A 14,549-nucleotide genomic window follows, 5' to 3' on the forward strand; every position below is an offset into this window, starting at 1 on the left:
TTCTGTCATGTCTTAAACTTGTTTTAAGACCTGGTAGAATATTTTCTGCCAGATCTTAAAACAAACCAGCTAGTGGCAAAGCAGATAAGCATTTATTTAAGAGAAACTATTTACCACTCATCATTTTTTATTAAAAAAAAAAAAAATTCAGAAATAAAAATTTGTTTTAAAAGAAAATAAAATAAAAATGTTTTATTTAAAAAAATAAAAAGTGCTTACCACTGAGTAATTTTATCTCTAACATCTGTAAACACCATGCTTGCTACTGACTGACTAAAATCTGGGTATCCATTCCGTGTCTGCTTGTTTTCCTTCAATTGACGTAATAAATTTAATATATTGTCATAAAATGTATAGAAAACATTATACTACTGGTATTCAATTCAAACTGGTAATAATTGTGTGTGTGTGTGTGTGTGTGTGTGTGTGTGTGTGTGTGTGTGTGTGTGTGTGTGTGTGTGTGTGTGTGTGTGTGTGTGTACAATAAATTTTCTGATTTGGATGCATTTTAAAAATAGCCTCCATTAAAGCCGATTATCATAACAGCCATGACATTCAACAAGCTTGAATCCTTAATTACAACATCCCAAGAATATTTAATTAAGAATATTTTATTAAGAAATACTCAACAAGCTGGTTCAGACAAATTCACTTAAATTCGAGTGAATTGGTCTGCCCCTTTGAAATTCACCAGGGTGTCACAAACCATTTTTTTTTTTTTCTGTTTTTTTTTACCTTCCATCGTTCACACCTTCAATTTAATAAAGACACTTGCATGGTATCAATTTTGCATCTACAGTCACACATGAGGATTTGTTCAAGGAGGAGAGGGCCAGATGTTTATCAAACTCTAACAGGGCGTTAAATGACATTGTAATAACTGAGAGCAAAGTAGAGGAGAAATTGTTGAAGTTAAACATAAGAAAGGCACCTGGGGTAGATGGGATCTATCCAGTTATATTAAAGAAGGTAGCAAAGGAAGTAAGCAAAACCTTAGCCATAATTATGAGAGCATCCTTGGACTCAGGGAAAGTCCCCACAGACTGGAGATGTGTAAATGTATCTCCAATTCACAAAGGGGGAATAAGTAATTACAGACCTGTTAGTTTGACTTCTGTTCCAGGGAAAATAATGAAATCACTGGTTAAAGAAGCAATGCAGGATCATCTAGACACGACAGCAGTAATAATTCAGACATAACATGGGTTTGTTAAGAGGAAGTCTTGTCTGACCATTTTGATTGGATACTATGATGTGGTCACAAAGGAACTGGATGCAAAAAGTAATTTTGACATCATATACTTGGATTTCAGGAAAGCTTTTAACACTGTTGCACATTAAACTACTGTACAAATTAAAGCAGTATGGTATTAAAGGTAAGTTGCTACAATGGATAAAAGGGTGGTTCAGTGGGGAACACAGAAAGTGGTAATCAATGGATGGCTCTTCGTGGACTAATGTTATTAGTGGAGTTCCCCAGGGTTCAGTGTTGGGCCTGGTGTGGTTTTGTATATTTATCAATGATAATGATGAAAGTATATCAGGCTTAATGTCAAAGTTTGCAGATGATACAAAGGTTGGCAGGGTTTTTAATAACAGTAATGACAGTATACTGCTGCAACAGGATCTGGAAAAGTTGGGCAGATGGGCTGAGAAGTGGCAACTGAAGCTTAACATTGAAAAATGCAAAGTACTGCATATGGGTAGCAGTAATCCCAGAGAAATGTACCAACTGGGTGGTATTACACTCAGGATAGTGGAGAATGAAAGAGACCTGGGGGGTAATTGTGTAGTCAGATATGGTTTTCTGAGCAGTGCAGCCAGGTTGCCAGAATAAGTCATGGGGTCTTGTCAATGACATACAGGAATTTTGCGAGCAGGGATAAGGAGGAGATTATCTCCTTGTATAAGGCAATGGTCAGGCCACACCTTAAGTACTGCATACAGGTCTGGAAGAACATTTTAGGAAAGATAGAGTTGCTAGAATCAGTACAGAGAAGGGCAATAAGACTGGTGAGGGGAACAATGGGGTGAAAGGCTATGAAGAAAGGCTTAAGTTCTGCAAATTGCAGCTTCTGGAGACTAGGCACCTGTGTGGTGATCTGATTGAGGTGGTTAAGGTCTTGAATGGATTGAGCAGGCTCAATACTGATGGGATTCTTTCTCTTGCTCAGATTACAAACCTGAGGAGTCATAGATTCGAACTGAAGAAAGACAGTTGTAGAATAGATGTGTGGAAATTTGACTTTAACCAGCAGGTAGTTGATTGCTGGAACAAACTTCCATCTGTTGTGGAAGTTGATAGCTTAAATAAATTCAAGGCAGAACTAGACAAACATTTGGAATGAATGGATCAGTGAAATGGGAAGGGTTTTTTTTTTTTTTTTTGGCTTTTTTTGGCTGATGCTGTATAAGCTTGCTTTCTTGCATCATATGCCTCAACTAATGCTAATGCATCTGTGAGATAGCTCTTTTTGTTTTAATTATAAATTTATTTTTAGTTTTTTTTTACTGAATTGAAAACAGTAATCTATTAACTATTGCTAAATCCAATTAAAAAATATTGAGAAAAAATAATAATAATCCTCTGACCATCCCAATCACCCTGCCAACCAATGGCACAATGCCAAAGTGCCTCCATAACAACAGCAACAGGCCACCCAGAGAACATTTCTTACATGGAACTTCAGAAAGCCGTGATCCTGAACACCTGTGAGACAGTAAGAGAGTTCCTTGACCAACAGTAACAATAACCAGACATATGCACTTGGTACCAGTACCCATCACGAGGTAGGAAAACCGCATAAGGAAAAAAAGCTTTTTTTATATATAATAATAATAGTAAAGTAGTTTAGAAATGGAAGATTTACCTCTATGATGTCTTGTCGAACACTTCAATGCTGATACTCTCTGTAGTTGAATGATTATACAAATAGATTACATGTATTCTGCTCCCTCATAGACAAGACAGCGATTCAATGCACCCCGGAACCAGAAACCCACAGACCCCAAGCCTGACCCCAAAATACATCGAATCACCACCCCAATCTTTGAGCGAGAGAATACAATACGTCCGTATTTTAAAAACAATTTAAATGACTTGAGACCAAATAAATACATAATGAATCCATACTCTTAATACTTTAAAAACTAATATTAAAATATAAAAAATTAAGAATCCTATAAAACATTAAGAGACTGAAGAATTTTAGCCATTGCTGCTCTGTTAACTACATAATAATAATAATAAAGAAAGCTTTTATCATAATTTTTATGATTTTCAACATCACTGATCACGGACTGAAACCCAAATACCCGCATGGAATCTGGAAGAGGAACATGAATGTCTGCATTTTTGCCAATTGTTCATGGCCAGCAAAAATCAAACTCTACAACAAGACTAGATACTGCAACAGCATCTCACAGACGCCATATGGGAAGGGGAATTACCTAGAAGAAAGATGATTTTGATTGCTGGAATCTGTTAAACACCATACAAAATAATGTCTCATAATTCATATACAGGCACACCCAACAAATTTAAAAAAAAACAACACACTATACATGTTTTTATTTTAAAAAATCCACATGAAAATCAGCTCTAATTGGTAACTTCTAAGATACCTACAGCCCGATCACCTGTGGAAACTTTCCAAGGACACCAAAGACAATAACACTGTCCACGTACATAGCTCACCACAACTTATCACTTGTATCTAGAAAGGGAGCTTCTTGTTAAACTATTTCTTTCATCTCATTTTTACAGTCCATTATTTATACTATCGCTCTGTCTTGCAGACAACTGTTTGTTTTTTTTATTATTACATGTTATCCCAGTCAGTATGGCATGAAATCGTGTGAATGGACCTGGCAATGTTGATGTTTTGAACAAGCGACAAACAATTGCATTAGAGATTATAAAAATTAGAAATTGTGAAAATTGTGACAAGCTGCCAGAGCAGGCCATGGAGCTTTGTCAATGATATATAGGAATTTTGCTAGCAGAGAGAGAAGGAGGTGATTATATATTTGTATAAGGCAATGGTCAGGCTACACCTTGGGTACTGCGTACAGGTCTGAAGGCCTCATTTTAATAAGGATGTAGAGTTGCTAGAACGAGCAAAGAGAAGGGCAACAAGATTGGTGAGAGGAACAAAGGGGTTCTCTTACCAGGAGAGGCTTAAATTCTGTCAGTTGCAGCATCTGGAGACTAGGCACCTGCAAGGTGATCTGATTGAGGTGTACAAGGCCTTGAATGGTTCGAGCAGGCCCAATGCAATGGGATACCACTTGCTGAGATTAAGAACCTGAGGGGGGGGAGGGCACAGATTCAAATTGAGGAAAGACAGTTGTAGAATAGATGTGCAAAAGTGTGCCTTTAGCCAGCGGGTAGTTGACTGCTGGAATAGACTTCCATCTGTTGTTGTAGAAGTTGATAGCTTAAATAAATTTAAGGCTGAACTAGACAAACATTTGGAGTGACAGGATGGGTGAAATGGGAAGGGGTTTTTGCCTCAACTAATGCTAATACCGCACACAAGAAATAAGTTGTATGTATACATACTTTAAAAGTTTTGTTTTTTAAATAATATTCTAATGCATATGTTATGAGTATGTAATTGTAATATAAATATGCTATAAGACATAAATAAGGTGGTTTTTTTTATACTGCAGACATGTTGATATACAGATTTTGGGTGGTTTCAATTGCATAACGTTTAGACTTATAAACAGTTTTCAGAACGGAACCAAGTTGGGGGCACCTATAGTTCAAAATAAAAGCAGAAAATATAGCAATCCAGGTAGAGAATATTGGTGGGCAATAATACACAGGAGGATTTGATCCATTTGCAGATTTAAAAAAAAAACAGAAAAATTTTAAAACATGACATCTGTCAGACACCATACTAGCAACAGAAGGTTAAACACTGAAATATTCTTATCATAGGCTATAATAGACCCTATAATATTCACCCAGTAAAAAATTATTTAATAATAACACATACAGATTAATATTTGGATAATATTAATATTACAATATGGATCACAACAGAATACTGATACTGACTTAATTTTAAAAATTAAGGTTATAATAAGCATAATCTAATAAAATTAAAAATCATTTTTCATATTGTTTACAAATTAGTCTACAGCTTTTTTCTGCAAGTATATTTTAAACACATGAAATTTTTAGACATTTTTTTTTATCTGATCCCTATTCCTATGGCACACTGGATATCTGCATTTGCATGTATTTGGATTCTCACAGATGGTATCATGAACACTTTTAATCTACAATTCTTCATAGCTAATAGAAATTAACAAAAGTTCTGCAAGCTTGGCCTTATTGAATTTCTTATATTTATCATCTGGTTTCACAATATATGCAGTCTCATTCATACGTTGCTTTGCATCGATATTTACAGAAAAAACACCCCTTTACATCAATCATAAACTATGGGAGTGAAGTTGAAAAAAATGTAATTATATCTTAGCAATAAATAAACTCATACACCAGCCATAAGAATAAGTATTTTACTGTAACTGAAAATTTACAAATTAAAATAAATAAAATTACTACACTATGTATTTACAAAAACTGATATTATAATAAATTAAATTATGTACATTGTGAAAACATTAAAACTGTAATAAAATATTCTTGCAATAAAATATACTAAAATAAACCGGATTAAAAGCAATAAAAACGATAAGAAACCTGGAGCTTTCAGAAGCATCGGCTTCCTTCCTCAGCAGTAACAAAACTTCTTGCAACACTTCCTTATATAGCAGGCTCACGGTACTTATACACGTCGTTCGGTCGGCGGATGGTCTGAACTGGAAGCGGAAACAGCTCGGGAGCATGCCAAGCAAAACTGTTCATCCGTACTTAGGACAATGGTTTCAAAACAGAGGATGCATACGCATACCTCTGTCCCTATTCATGATATTGTTGTCGGATGAACTGATTCGTAAGCTCTTGAGCCATTTACGGTCCCAGAACCCATGCGCTCGATCCACAATAACCGCATCCTCTGGGGAGATTTGATGCTGCCTCTCCCAAAAATGCTCGCCCACAGCAGACTTGTTGTAATCAGCGGTTTTTATAGCATTTGCATGCTCCCCCAGTCGATCCTTGAGCCGTCGTTTTGTCTCGCCCACATAACATTCCCCACAATCCGGGCATTTTATCCTGTATACCACTCCACTACTCAGGTCCTTTGCTATTGGGTCTTTTACTTGGGACACAACTGTGTGCAACCTCCGCCCGGGAAGCTGCACACAACGTGTTTTATAACCATGCAAAATTCTCGCTAGATGCTCAGTAACGCCCGTATAGTAAGGAATGTGTGCGGTAGCCACAGGAACAAACGGTTCCTGACAGTTGGACTCTGTTCCTCTACTAAATCTGTCTATGATCCTCTGGGTGTATCCGCATTTTCTAAGGTCTGCTGTGACTCGTCTAATTTCACATACTTTGTCCTCAGAGGTAGTACAGTGTGACTCTGCTCTATCTAGTAGAGCTTTTACCACACTATTCTTATGTTGTCCAGCTTGTGCTGAACTATAATAGGTGTACTGGCCTCTGCATATAGGTTTATTATACTGAAGTTTTGAGCCTATGGCCTATCCTAGAGACCAGTAACATCCAAGAATGGAAGGGTACCTCCTGTCTCCACCTCTGAGGTAAATTGTATAAATTGGGAGAAGCTATTAAGCCAATGGAGTGCATCATCCTCTCTCCCCTTCTGGACCACGGTAAAGGTATCATCTACGTATCTCTTCCATTTCTTTATGGGAAACTGACATCCACCAAAAACCCTGCCCTCTAACTCCTCCATGGCCAAATTGGCCACGATGGCGCTAATGGGAGATAGCATGGCTGTACCGTGAACCTGTTTGTACATAACACCTTGGTACACCATAGTGGTGCTGGCCACACAAAGTTCCACACCAGAACAAATATCCTCTACATTTAAAAGTGATCTATTACCCAAAGAGACATCATTACTCAATGCTTTTCTAACACAATATATTCCATGTTTAATTGGAATGCATGTGAATAGTGAACAACATCAAAGAAAATCATGCTCTCATTCACATGCATTCCAATTAAACATGGAATATATTGTGTTAGAAAAGCATTGAGTAATGATGTCTCTTTGGGTAATAGATAACTTTTAAATGTAGAGGATATTTGTTCTGGTATGGAAATTTGTCTGGCCAGCACCACTATGGTGTATCAAGGTGTTATGTACAAACAGGTTCACGGTACAGCCATGGGATCTCCCATTAGAGGCATCGTGGCCAATTTGGCCATGGAGAAGTTAGAGAGCAAGGTTTTTGGTGGGTCAGTTTCCCATAAAGAAATGGAAGAGGTACGTAGATGATACCTTTACAGTGGTCCAGAAGGGGAGAGAGACAGGATGATGCACTCCACTGGCTTAATAGCTTCTCCCAATTTATACAATTTACCTCAGAGGTGGGGACAGGAGGTACCCTTCCATTCTTGGATGTACTGGTCTCTAGGATAGGCCCTAGGCTCAAAACTTCAGTGTATAAAAAACCTATATGCAGAGGCCAGTACACCTATTATAGCTCAGCACAAGCTGGACAACATAAGAATAGTGTGGTAAAAGCTCTACTAGATAGAGCAGAGTCACACTGTACTACCTCTGAGGACAAAGTATGTGAAATTAGACGAGTCACAGACCTTAGAAAATGCAGATACCCCCAGAGGATCATAGACAGATTTAGTAGAGGAACTGAGTCCAACTGTCAGGAACCATTTGTTCCTGTGGTTACCGCATACATTCTTTACTATCCGGGCGTTACTGAGCATCTAGCGAGAATTTTGCGTGGTTATAAAACACGTTGTGTGCAGCTTCCCGGGCGGAGGTTGCACACAGTTGCGTCCCAAGTAAAAGACCCAATAGCAAAGGACCTGAGTAGTGGAGTGGTATACAGGATAAAATGCCTGGATTGTGGGGAATGTTATGTGGGCGAGACAAAACGACGGCTCAAGGATCGTCTGGGGGAGCATGCAAATGCTATAAAAACCGCTGATTACAACAAGTCTGCTGTGGGCGAGCATTTTTGGGACAGGCAGCATCAAATCTCCCCAGAGGATGCGGTTATTGTGGATCGAGCGCATGGGTTCTGGGACCACAAATGGCTTGAGAGCTTACGAATCAGTTCATCCGACAACAATATCATGAATAGGGACAGAGGTATGCGTATGCATCCTCTGTTTGAAACCAATGTCCTAAGTACGGATGAACGGTTTTGCTTGGCATGCTCCCGAGCTGTTTCCGCTTCCAGTTCAGACCATCCACTGACTGAACGACGTGTATAAGTACCGTGAGCCTGTTATATAAGGAAGTGTTGCAGGAAGTTTTGTTACTGCTGAGGAAGGAAGCTGATGCTTCCAAAAGCTCCAGGTTTCTTATTGTTTTTATCGCTTTTAATCCGGTTTATTTTAGTATATTTTATTGCAAGGATTTTATTACAGTTTTAATGTTTTCACAATGTACATAATTTAATTTATTATAATATCAGTTTTTGTAAATACATAGTGTAGTAATTTTATTTATTTTAATTTGTAAATTTTCAGTTACAGTAAAATACTTATTCTTATGGCTGGTGTATGAGTTTATTTATTCCTAAGATGTGAATTTGCCCAACCTCAGAGGCTTTTTCAGGAAAAAGCCTCTGAGGTTGGGCCTCTAATTAATAATGTTGAAATTTCATATGTTTGTTTAATTTCAGTCTAGGTTCCTGGGGTTGATGGCATATACCCTATAATCTTACGGTAGGTGGCAAGTGAGTGCATTGAACCACTGAGGCTAATTAGACAGCATCACTGGACTCGGGAGTGATTCTGTTGGATTGGAAAAGTGCCAATGTATCTCCAATGCATAAGGGCAGTTCTAAGAGTGAAGTGGGAAATTACCGGACAGTTAGTCTAACTTCAGCAGTAGGGAAAATCATGAAGACAATGTTCAAGGGTGGAGTTCAGGATCATTTAGATAGAAATGGAATTCTAAAGGATACTCAATATGGTTTTGTAAATGGAAAATTATGTTTAACTGACCTGGTCAGCTATTTTGACAGGGTCATTCAAGAGCTGGACTTATGGAATAATTTCGACAATGTTCATTTGGATTTCAGCAAAGCATTTCACTCAGTCCCACATGAGTGATTACTTTATAAGCTGGAACAAGTTGGAATCACAGGGAAAATCCTTAAATGGTTAGCTGAATGGCTTTCGGGCAGGAGGCAGAGAGTTGTGATAAATGGTTATTCCTCAGATTGGGTTGTTATAAGAAGTAGGGTTCCCAAGGATCAGTATTAGGACCACTGTTGTTTTTTATTTTCATAAATGACATTTATGAAAAGATAGAGGGTGTGATGTCTAAATCTGCAGATGATGTAAAGATTGGTAGAGTAGTTAATGATCACCACCAAGCAGAGCTTCTTCAGAGTGACCTAGATAGACTTCAGGAACGGTCAGAAAAATGGCAGCTATCCTTTAATCCAGCAAAGTGTAAGGTATTGCACCTGGGGAACAGTAACTCCAAAATAACTTATACACTTGGCAGAGTTGAACTAAAGTCGGTAGTGGAGGTTATGTTATTTGTTTGTTATTTGGTTTTTTGGAGCATTAGCAACTAAGACCATATTGCGGCAGGGATATGCAGTGGTCATTCCCTGACCATTCTGCATCCTCCATATTTGGTGGTCACGGGCTCAAACCCCGGTCTAATCAAGAAGCGTGTGCTACGTACTGCTGCTCCTGCTCACCTGGCTATGGAGGTGCCCGGTAGTGGAGGAAAGGAACTTGGGTATTACAATACAGTCAGACATGAAGTCCTCCGAGCATTGTAGACTGGTTGCACGGAAGGCCCATAGTGTCCTATCGATAATTTATTTTTTATTTTTTATTTTTTTTGGTAGTAGTTGTTGGCGCATCAGCTTCTGTGGCCATAATGCACCTCCCAAGGTTTTTGCAGTACTTTGATCCAAGCCTGAGGTGGGATTCGAACCCTCGACCTTTGGGTTGCTAGGTAGGCACTTTACCCACCCGGCTAGCCCGGTCGGCTTCGATGATTTATTGAACAATTGCAAGTAGAGATAAGGAATCCTGGGGTTGATAATCCCATTATATAATGAGTGCATTGAACCACTGAGGCTAATTATGACAGCATCACTGGACTCAGGAGTGATTCAGTTGGATTGGAAAAGTGCCAATGTATCTCCAATGCATAAGGGCAGTTCTAAGAGTGAAGTGGGAAATTACCAGATGGTTATGACAGCATCACTTGGACTACATAAGCTCATACGGGCAGGTTAGACACACTTGGAATACTGTGTTCAATTATGGAGATCGCACCCAAAGAAAAACACTGTGCTTCTTGAAAGGGTCCAAAAACTGGTAACTCACCTGGTAAGATCAGCAAAAAGGCGTCCATAAGGGAAGACTTCAAATACTTTTAAGACTGAGAGACATAAGCAAAATGAATAAGGACAAAATTTTCACAGTTATATATGATTCTAGAACAAGGGGTCAAGTTATGGGGAGGGGGTGTATAAACTGGATTGCAGGAAGTTTTATTTTAGACAGCGAGTTATAAATTACTGGAATAAAAGTTTGGGGAAATTCAAAAGTCATCTGGATAATTACCTACGGGAGGAGGGAAATGCACAGGTTGTCTATTTCATTTTATGTTATTATTTTTTTATTCTTATTATTTTATTTTTATTCTTATTATTTTATTTTTATTCTTATTATTTCATTTTATTTATTTTATTTTTTATTTCATTTTATTATTATTTTTCTTGGCTGGTACAGCATAAGCCATAGGCTTATGCTGTACCAGCCATTCCTTGCACTATGTGGCCATTGCTAATACTAGTAATAACTACAATGTAATACACCAACTGTATAACTGAAACTTTATTAAAATAGAAATAATATTATAATATAAGACCGGATCAAATCAAAAATGATAAAATAAAATACACTGATTGTACAATAAAAGCAGTAAAATAATAAATAAATATAAAAATAAAATATAAAGAATAGCAATTACACTATACGGAATAAAAGCAACAATAAAAACAACCGTAGCTTTAAGAGATGACCACCTCCTTTATCAACAGTAAGACTTAACTTGTCATGGTACATCTTTAAATACCTGCAGGATCACAGCTCGCAGCACGTGTTATCATAGGATCATGAACAGCATCCTCCACACGTGCATGTAAACCAGAAATGGCTCAGGAACGTGCCAGGCAGAACCATTCATCCCGTCCAAGAATTATGGTTTCAAAGAGGGGATGAATACCGATTCCCCTGTCTCTATTAATGGTATTATGCTCAGAAGAGCAAATCTGCAAACTCTCCAGCCATTTGTGGTTCCAATATCCATATGAAAGATCAATTATGACGGCATCACCAGGTGAAATTTGGTGGGTCTCCTTCCAAAAATATTCAGCAACAGCAGATTTCCCATAATCTGTAGCCTTTATTGCATTAATATTCTTTCCCATACGATTTGAGCATCAATACAGCATACATAAGTGTGGTATACAACATGGATTTAGTTTCAAGAACATGCATTTTTTCAAACATCAGCCAAATAATTTCTGTAATACCAAGAAGCATTTAGTAATAAATCTAAACGGGATCTGTACTAAAAAAGGACTGAAGCAAACCAATGAGAACACTGTGCCAGTAACAAACATCTGCAGTGAGTTTCAGATAATGTCTTACTCTTCACTCTTTTTATTGTTCCAGTTAAAAACACAGTAAAGAGGGTGAATACATGTCTACATGAGCAAATAAATACTTTCAGCACATTCTATAACAGTTTTAATTAAATGGTGTAGTGGATAACCTTGTATTTAGAAAGCTAGTTAATTAAAGTACACTGCATTACTCAAATGATGAATATTAGCCAAAAAGAATACAAGAAAAAAATCCAAGACTGAAAGAAAATTGCATGCACTGGTAAAGATTATGGGGGGGAAGAGAGAGACTATAGATTTGACTCAAAGAACAGCAGAAGATTACAAGTCTGAAAAGCTTAAAATAAGTTAGCATTAGTAGTGGCAAATGATGCAAGAAAGCATGATACAGCTTGCTTTCTTGTAAGTCAGTCAGTGAACACACACACACACACACACACACACACACACACACACACACACATTCCCATTTTACCTATTCATTCCCACCAAATAGCTTGTCTAAATGCATGTTATTAAACATAAGTTCTAATACATTTCTCCTGTATAAAGAAGCCACTTTCCATCTATCTTTGTCACTGAGGAGGACAAAAACCCATTCCACCTCAGTGACAAAATCAAAAGCAGCAGTTTAACACTTCAGTGACAGTTTTTGCATCTCTACACACTTCCAACTACTTAGAATGAAAGAAATCCCATCAAAAATGTATCAAAATTTATATCTCAACATTTAGTGAATGTTGAGTTATAAAATTTAGACACCGCCGGTAAATACTAGGAACCAGATGTATATACTTATTTTCCACTTTGCAGAATTTTTACACCTTTCTACTTCTGCTCCTTCTAATACTATTCTCATTAATACAGTACAGTTTCTTCTTTCATCATCTCTATCAGCAAATGCTGATAGAGATATTTTCTTTAGTCTTGACTATTTTAGCATTATCATCATTATCATGAACTTGGTCCGGCTTAGGTCTTTTAAGACCTGTTCCGTTGTAGCTCTTGATCTCGCCATCGTTGTCTTGATCGACCAACATCTCTCTTGCCTGTAGGTTTCTAGTTAAAGGCTAATTTTGGGATCCGGTCTGGGTTCATTCTTTCTATGCGACTGATCCATTTTTCCTGATACCGTTTTATGTCATTTACTATGTTATCTACTTTTAATTTCTCGCAGATATCTAAATTTCTTTGGTGGTCTAGTCTTGTTTGTTATGTTGTTATTTGCTTTTTAGGAGCATTAGCAACTAAGGCCATACTGCTCCGGGGATATGCGGTGGTCATTCCCTGACCTTTCCGCATCCTCCGTATTTGGTGGGCACAGGCTCGAATCCCGGTCTAATCAAGAAGCGTGTGAACACACTGCTGCTCCTGCCCACCTGGCCATGGAGGCGCCTAGTCTAGTCTTGTAAAGCCTAATAATGGTCTTAAAAATCTCATTTGTGCTGCTTCTAGTTTGTGTGCATATTTCTTATTTGTGACCCAAGTCTCACAGCTGTAGAAGAGGGCTGGTTTTGAAGTGATGTTGTGCAGTCGTAATTTTGTTTCAGTTTTCATTTGTTTTCCGAAGTGAGATTTAATCATTCCATTCATTTTATTATATTTTTGTAGTTTAGTGTGGATGTCTTTCCCTTCATTTGATATTAAATTTCCCAAATAGGTGAAGTCAGATATTTGTTCTATTATTTTATCATCAATAACAATTTTGACTCTTTGTATGTTTTTTCCACATAATCCCATTGATTTTGTTTTTGAGGTAGAGATTTTCATCTCATACTTTTTACCTATTTTATTAAGTTCATTTGCTGCTATCTGTAGTTCATCTTCGGATTTTGCAATTATAACTTGATCATCAGCATATAATATAGTTTGGATTTTATTCCTGTTGTTTAACTCTATTCCGTTGTTAATTGTTTGTTTCCATTCTTTAAGAATTTTATTGATGTAGATATTAAATAAATTTGGTGATAGTCCACATCCTCGTTTCACTCCTTTATTGGTATTAGGGTCTGATAATTGGCCATTAGAATATTTTATACAGACTTTTGAGTTTTTATATAGGCTTTGGATCGCTTTCCAGAGTTGGGTTGGGATATTTTCTTCACGTAGAATCTGCCAAAGTTTTTCCTGGTTTACATTGTCATATGCTTTTTCGTAATCAATAAAGAGCAGAAATGTTGGTAGATTGAATTCTTTTCTTTTCTCCAAAATTTGTTGTAGTGAGAAAATGGCATCTATTGTGCTTCTCCCTTTTCTGAACCCACATTGTTCTTCTTATAAGAATTGTTCACTGTATTTATTAAGTTTATTCTTTAGTATATTAGAGTATAGCTTTGCAGCAGTTGACAGCAGTGTTATCCCTCTGTAGTTGTTAGGGTTATTTCTGGAGCCTTTTTTTGTATAAACTGATTACTATTCCTGTTTCCCAAATTTTGGGTATCTGTTGCTTATGCCATATGATGTTAAATAATTTTAGCAGTGCGTTTTTTAGTAAGGTGCCTCCATATTTAAATAGTTCTACGCTCAAATTGTCTATGCCTGAGCTTTTTTTTGGTTTTTTGATTTTTGTAATATTAACTCTAGTTTTTTTTTTTTTTTATGAGAACCCCAAACATGAGAGGTATTATAACCTATAGTACTTAGTACCGTGCTTGGGTTGGAGGTTGAGAAGATGAAAGAAGATATTTGTTGATATTGGACTTGAACTTCTGTAGATTGTAATTTTCAGGAAATACGTATGAAGGAAGGTTGTTCCAGAAAACGGCAGTTGAATGAATAAATGAGGAAGATGAAAAGTT

General features: G+C 37.2%; 1 protein-coding gene across 1 annotated transcript in view; it reads right to left on the reverse strand.

Annotated features, from left to right (window-relative positions):
* Window positions 1-14,549, reverse strand: part of LOC150089359 (NBAS subunit of NRZ tethering complex-like) — a 1,057,261-nt gene that overhangs the window by 980,773 nt on the left and 61,939 nt on the right. Inside the window, exon 7 of the mRNA XM_090389247.1 lies at window positions 220-311. Coding sequence (XP_090245373.1) covers window positions 220-311 — 92 coding nt within the window. The remainder of the gene's footprint in view (window positions 1-219; window positions 312-14,549) is intronic.

Source organism: Mastigoproctus giganteus, chromosome 2 (genome assembly GCF_048544385.1).
Source record: "Mastigoproctus giganteus isolate SK-2022 chromosome 2, ASM4854438v1, whole genome shotgun sequence".
Taxonomy (NCBI): Eukaryota; Metazoa; Arthropoda; class Arachnida; order Uropygi; family Thelyphonidae; genus Mastigoproctus; species Mastigoproctus giganteus.